General features: G+C 33.5%; 1 protein-coding gene across 2 annotated transcripts; it reads right to left on the reverse strand.

Moving 5' to 3' along the window:
- Positions 1 to 2,989: 2,989 nt before the first annotated feature.
- Positions 2,990 to 6,411, reverse strand: LOC130967811 (protein NDL1-like). 2 transcript variants are annotated; one of them, XM_057892825.1, is made up of 10 exons: positions 6,110 to 6,411; positions 4,982 to 5,081; positions 4,799 to 4,896; positions 4,604 to 4,692; positions 4,365 to 4,425; positions 4,171 to 4,257; positions 4,017 to 4,094; positions 3,883 to 3,939; positions 3,731 to 3,786; positions 2,990 to 3,657 (listed from the first exon to the last, which is right to left on the reverse strand). In XM_057892825.1, the coding sequence occupies exons 1-10, from the start codon at positions 6,167 to 6,169 to the stop codon at positions 3,300 to 3,302; spliced, it is 1,044 nt and encodes a 347-aa protein (XP_057748808.1). In that variant the 5' UTR covers positions 6,170 to 6,411; the 3' UTR covers positions 2,990 to 3,299. The 2 variants fall into 2 exon arrangements, with proteins under 2 accessions (XP_057748808.1, XP_057748809.1); XM_057892826.1 differs by having other exon boundaries at positions 4,604 to 4,703.
- Positions 6,412 to 7,338: the final 927 nt, after the last annotated feature.

Consider the following 7,338-nt stretch of genomic DNA (forward strand, 5'->3'; position numbering starts at 1 on the left):
CTAAAATAATCCACCTTAATAATAGTGACAAAATTATACTCAAACACAATGATAATTAATTATAAATATCAAACATTTAAACTTCTTTATTTATAGCAATATACACGGAAGGTTATCTAATCCAGAAAAATTAAAATAACAGACAGAAATTACACTTAGGTTGTTTTCCTTCGTGTGAGTTTTGAAATAGTCATGTTCCACTAGTTTTGTGGACAAGAAACAGATAGGAACCATTTCATCTCATATGATCCTAAAAATGTAGTTATATACTGACAAAGTGCACCAAATCTAGTGCTTACTGCCACTAGCCGCAATTTCTGTCATAAAACCTTCCAAAATATTTTAACATACAAATTATTATCAAGGTAAAAGTTGTCACAAATCAATAAATACATCATCAATTCTGTTAGAATATAATTAGGATCAATTAGTATATCTGAATATTTATTATAGAATATTACCTCTTTATTATTACGATTCTCTTTGTACCTATAAATATCCTTCTATATTGTATTATTCCAAACAACTTGAACAGATAACTTGAATACATTCAATAATACACAAATCTTTTCTCGAGTTTAGTCTCTTGTTTCTAACAAATTCAATAGTAATAATTCATATAATAACTTTATCCAAAGTCAATACTAAATTTATATTCAAAGTGTATATGCAAGATAATATTTACATTGTAGTTTAATTTCTCAAATAACCACTTCATTCATTTCAACGTAAAGTATTATGTCTCAAGTGAAATTTTCTTTTAAAATATTTAACGTAAACATCATATTAACAAATAAATTAGTAAATAATTAAATAATAAATTATAAAATTATTTTTAATTATAAAAAATAATGCAAATGCTAAAATTTAACTAAAGATACAAAGTTTATTCACATACTAAAATTCAAGAAAAGAAATTTTACTCCACGGATTCCAACAAGTAAGGAGAGTGGTTCCTTTAAGTATCTAATATCACAAACATAACAATAATAACTCTAATAAGTTAATCTTTAACATCAATTGATATAATAGAACTTATATACCAAAAAATTTTAAATTCTATCCTACCCTGACCTTAAATTTTTGGATTTATTAATATGCATAATTATAAACATGACAAAAATTAAAAATATAGGTAATTATCAAGTTAAAAAATTATTTTAATATCTTAATAATTGGTAATACTTGAATTAAAGGTGATTTTTTTTTTAAGTTTAGACTACTTTAATAAAATTTTGGAATAATACCAACATAAGAGAATACATTTGATAGGATATAATAGAGTTGGAGTAGAAGAAGAATTGTGTAAATATTCAAAATAAAAGTGTATAAGAATTTTTCTTTGGTTTTGGTTTGTTGCATGCAGCAGGCGAGATTTAAATCCCCAACATTTATTTAAGTGGACTAATGAGCTAACCACTAAACCAATCCAACTTTGTTGTATAAGAATTTATTATTGATGAAAATAACATGAGGAGTGTGTGTGCGCCGTTGGAGTGGGAAGGGTTAAGGGGTTATGGGCTTGGCCCAAAGTCTTTCTTCATTATTATTATTATTGTAAGGCCCTACCGCAACCATGTAGCATCCCAATTAACTCCGCAGCAATTTTCAATTGGAGGTTCTCAAATCCAGCCTGTTCTTAAAGATTCTCAAGGAAGATCGTTGATTAGCATAGAGCCTAAAAGTGATTGGCAGCTATTTTAGCTTTTGCTACAACCTGATGATCTGTCCAATTGCTATCAGCATTGAAAATGTGTTGCACCTATGCTTTCATGCCCACCAAATCCTAGCACTAAACAAAGCCATGTTACCAGGCATCACTAAACAAATGTCATTGATCTTTTCTGAAACCTTAAGCTGTCACAAGCTACCTGTACCCTTCTCTAGCACTGTAAACTTTTGCCGCTGCTGGCCACCAGATCCATGCCGGCTCATTCCCTGCTTGTCTCGAAGAACTGAAATTCTAAATCAAAATCTTAATCTCATCAGAAATTGGCGTTGCCAAACAATCTAGGTCCCAAGACCCACCACTCCACATATCAGCAACTAAAAAATCAATCTTAGATATATGCACATAAGGAGTAAATTCACAAAATTTTTCAGGAGAAGTGCACTCATCATGCCACAAGAATTGCTGTAAATTTCCACCACACCACCTAAGCCCTTCCTTAAGAGCGCCATGAACTTTAACTATATTCTTTTCAAATAGCCGAAGAATTGTAGCAACAGTTGATGTCAAGATTATAACGATTCTTGAGGTATTTATGGGTAAGAACCTGCACCTATAATTTATCCCTATTATTGAGGCAATCCTAAACTAACTTAAAAAAATAATATCCCACCTAGATAACCCTCTACCATTAGCTTGACATTTCCAAAAAAATTGTCGTATCAAGAATCTATTTTATCACAAACATACTTCCGAAGAAGAGTAATCTGTATGTTATAAACTGGGAGAGAATATAAATTCATACATATAAAATTTTTAAGTAATTACATAATCTTTTAAATGTGTGTCCATGTATGATTAATTGATTATATTGATATAAATTTATTTCTCTTACCAAATGAAGCTTTTTTCACCCCAAAGAAAAAAAAAAAAAAAAACATTGATATTCAAAGTGAAGAAATTTATGAAGTCTAAAAGTAAAGACTTTTGCTACCTTTAAATTAATAATTTCCATTCTAAGTGAATAAATAACTCAAAGATTATTGTCTCCTCATTTAACAACTTAACAAATTTTCTTACTACAAAGAATTTTAGCTCAAATGCCTGTATGAAACATCTCTTTGTGAGTACAATGACCGTGTGATGTCAGATGTAGCACAATGATTCAATAAATCCGATGGCTATTATTCACCTGGCATTCTTCCAAGTGTACAAACAAATTCGACTTACCTAATCTGATCAATCATGGCAAACATGTCCTACTTTCAAGTTCCAATACTATGAAACAAAATCATAAATAAATGGAAGGATTTATTTAATTGCTTGTGGCCATAAAATAAATAAATTGAGGTCAAAGTCCAACCGGAATTTACAGATACAACAGCTCAAATTGGTCCCTTTTATTTCCGACATACTACAAAATGAATTAAGACAACTTCCTCCCTATGTTTTCTTTTGCATACAATACATATATTTATATTTTCACGTATTCTTCTCTTCTTATATCCCTCATATCTACAACAACCCCCTCCTTCCGCCAACATCTCTTCTATTCTTCTCTCTTCTCTTAAAACAATAAAAAAAATCATAAAGAAACAAAAAAGAATGCCCTGGATTACAAAAGTGTGGATCAAACTTCCATTGACACACGCGTCTTTATTGGCTTTAGCTTTAAGCCCATGCTTTCTGGGGAAAGGAGCTCAGGCGAGATGCAAGACGGGCTGAGCGGGCTCCTCGGGCTGTCACTGAAGTGGCATGGCCTGTAAAGCCCATACCCCATGAAAAAGTACTCCATTGGTATCAGCATTGCATGTGGCTGCTCCTCCGTAACCATTGATCCACAAGCTTGGACCTCAACCAAGGCACTGAATCTCCTATCAAGTTTTGATGTCATGTGCAGAGCCTCCGAATGGAATGGCGAACTGTCTCCGACGAAAATAAGCGTTCGGCACTTTAATCTTTTCAATCCTTCTGTAATGTCCGGCCTCCTGCAAGTTCTCAAGTTAGCATAATACCATTGAAAATGGAAAATGGCAAACGAAATTGAGTAGCCGATATTACTCATTAATCGATTCAAGAAACCGCAATACATTTGTTCTCTTTCTCTCATCGAGCAACTGGAAAAGAAACAATGCAGAGCTTGGTGAATAAACCAAGGAATGATAAGTGAAGAAAGAAAAAAATAGGCGTCAAATACTTGGTATAGAACTGACTTTTCTGCAGGCTTGAACTATCTCTGACTCTGGAATCTCAGCATTTCCCCTAACTTCCTGTTAAAGTTGATCAAGAAAACTCAGCATATCAATTCTCAAACTCAATGGAGAACAAAGCATGACTATTACAATACCTTGCTGAAGTATCGCTGAAGTAAACACTCCTTCAACAAGCCACACATCCCATAGAAATATAGTAAATTGGACATCACCTGAAGAATTAAAAGTGGTTTTAGGTAATGTTATCAGATTAGAGGACTCATAAACTGAAGGCATTTCGAAGCGAACCTTGTTATAAAACCATTCTGTCCAAGAAGGTGCTTTGCATAAAGGAGATACAAGTATCAAACCAAGAACACGCTCTCTATATTTCATCTGTATAAACATAAGAAAGAATATATCAATCAAAGGAAAATAGTAGAACTGCAAATAAGGGCAGTTTCTTTCTCTGTTATCTCCTTCCAAGTTAAGAGGGTACATACTGCAAAAAGAGTAAGAATATAAGCCCCGGCCGTGACTCCCATACACATCACTGCACCAAGCCTGGACATGGAAACAATTCAGGCAATTAATAGATATAGGAAAATCATTGGATTCTCCCTCAAAATAATGTCAGCATCTTACTCATAAATCAACAATACATAATGAATGGTATTCTACACAGTGAAACCTAACCACCCTGAAAACTAAGTTATCAACAGTGTGATTATAATGTAATTACCCAAAATAGTTGAGAATCTCGACTATTTGATCTGCTAAGTCTTCGACAGAAGGTATAGGGTCATCAGGACAAATTGCACCAGCTCCCAACTGCAACAACTCTTGTGGAAGTTCCAAGAGGAGAAACTATGTGAATTATAAAGTTCACTTTCTAAATAGAAAAGAAAATGTATATTGAAATCAATCTCTTACAGACCTCGTGTCCAGGAGGACTGATATGATATATGCAGAAGTTGTGAAGCAGCAAAGAAGCTGCCTCTGGACAGAAAAATAATCCTTGGAAACATGACATATCTGCACAAACAGATAAGTGAACAATTAATTCGGCCTTCCAAATAAAATAAAAAGAATGGATTAAAGAATACACATATGCACTCACAATTTAGTGCTAGGTCTGGATAAGTGATCAGAGCTGGTTTCTCAGGATCCCCATAGACTATAACAGACACAGAACCACAACCAGTTCGAATGTGATGCTCCTGAAATGATAAACCAATATGATTTGTAACCAAAATAGAGGCAAAAAGAAGAAAGAGGCAACAGAACCAAAGTTAGAAAACTGAGGAATGAACAAAAGAAACCACCTCCTAAGCAAAGGATATCCCTTATTTTGAGTTATGCAAATATTCTAAATCAACGTTTTTTCCAAACTGTTTGTTCCCTAACATTGCCCCTTAATAGGACAACCCAAACTAACAAGCAACAACACCACATTAGTATCACTGACCAATATGATGAATTAAATAAATAAGTCATTCCATATTCCAGCCATTGAGTGCTTCAGAAAGACAACAAAGTCAAGGTAATTAAAAACAGGATACTGTCTTAGGCTGTTTAAAAGGATAAGGATGACTATAAAGTAAAAACTCATCCAATAACTCAAATAATAAGGAAAAGGAAAACAAGAAAGCATAAAATTTCCCAATGGAAAAGAAAAGCAATAGCGTTGCAACTTAAACTTAGGATGGAGGTACAAAAGAATATGTGAGAAATAAGGAATGAGCAGATCCGCTAGTTGTTATATTCAAAATTTCCAATTGACTCAGCGAAACAAATACGTTCCAAGAAAGACCATGTAGAAAGAAATCAAGAACGATAAACAAAAAGGAAAAAGAAAATAAGCCAATCCCATAAAATTTTCCAAGTAAAAACAAACAAGTCAAGAAACTTTCTTGCGCAACTAAAATATTCCGCAATGCAAAATAAGAACCTACGGCTAAAACAATAAAGAAAGGAGAATCCCATTGACTGAAACTGTCCTTCGACTTCTAAACATATTCCCTTTACGTTCAGCAATGGCGCAAACCAAACACAAAACAAATAAAATTGGAGCCCATTAATTAATCACCCAATTGACAAGTACTTGAAATTGATCAACTTGTATCTCCCCCCTCCCCTCCTCCCCACCCCCCCCCCCCCCCAAAAAAAAAAAAAAAAAACTTCAACCTTTAAACCCCAACAAAGAAAATCAAGAAAATAGGAAAAATGGTAAAGCATTGAATGGAACCTTTCCACCGAGGTAGATCTTCTCCATGTCGAGTGAAACGGAATCACTGGATTCTGCCATGGCCGTAGCTCTGGTCTGCTGATTCTACCGTTGTTGTTCTTGTTCTTGCTGTATATGGAAGCCCCCTGAACTCCAAAGAAGCCTCCACCAACCACCGAAGTTTGAGAAAATGATAGACCTCTCTCTGTCTCTCTTCTTCTCTCTAATATGTATCTTTATTTGTTTATGCCTTCAATGGCTTATATACCAAGCCAATTCTATTCCAATTTCTCCCACTCTCTCTTATTTTCGTGTTTGTGAAATCCACAAACATAAACTAAACAAAACATAACGTTTATGTTTTTCGTTTGTTTATTATATTTACGATTTTACCCACCCCACCGGCACCGACGCTTAAAACCCAACAGAATTTTAACTGCGCCTAGAAACGACGCCGTTTTCTGGGTCTTGAAAACGATTTCACTAAAATTAGAATAACCAAGATCTATGGGGCTCGTAATTCACGGGTTCCTTTTTACTCTTTTTTCGTCTCTGACCAGAAAAAAGGGCGAAATTTTTATGACTTAACACTGCCTTTTGTTTCCGTTGGCCCCAAAATTTTCTCCCTTTGACTCTCTTTCTATACATGGCGTTCTCCCATTGGCCCACTTTTCTTTTCTCCCTCTAAAAAATTAATTAATAATTAATTAATTTAACATTTGTTTTGTAGTTTATGTAATTTAGCCACATTTTAGACGTGGACACATTTGTAGGAGGGGGACCTTAGAAGTTAAAAAATGGTGGGTTGCTTGCCTTTCATTTGACTCCAATCATTAATCATTAATCATTAATCATCTTCCGCCACATTTCTTTTGCCCTTTTCCTATTTATTAATTCCTTCTTATATATTTAATATATATTCTTTTGTTCACGTCTTTATTCTTTACCAAACCGATGGTGCTAAATAAATTGAAAGAAGTCATCACTAAATATTTGCATTGGCGTTTAACAAAATGTACTAATGTAACAAGTGTTGATTCCATGTTTAAATACATTTCCATGTATATATTCTGAAAACTACGTTCACTACTTTATCCTATATATAATAATGAAGACAAATATATGAATCAATTAACAAGAATTTTTTGCTCTTATTATAACGTACTAGTGGTTGTACCTTTTTTACTGTCTTTCTATATTTTTTAAAGTTTAATTATTATATATTAATAATTAAAAATTACATTATTTAA

This window comes from Arachis stenosperma, chromosome 3, assembly GCF_014773155.1.
Source record: "Arachis stenosperma cultivar V10309 chromosome 3, arast.V10309.gnm1.PFL2, whole genome shotgun sequence".
In the NCBI taxonomy this organism is placed as follows: Eukaryota; Viridiplantae; Streptophyta; class Magnoliopsida; order Fabales; family Fabaceae; genus Arachis; species Arachis stenosperma.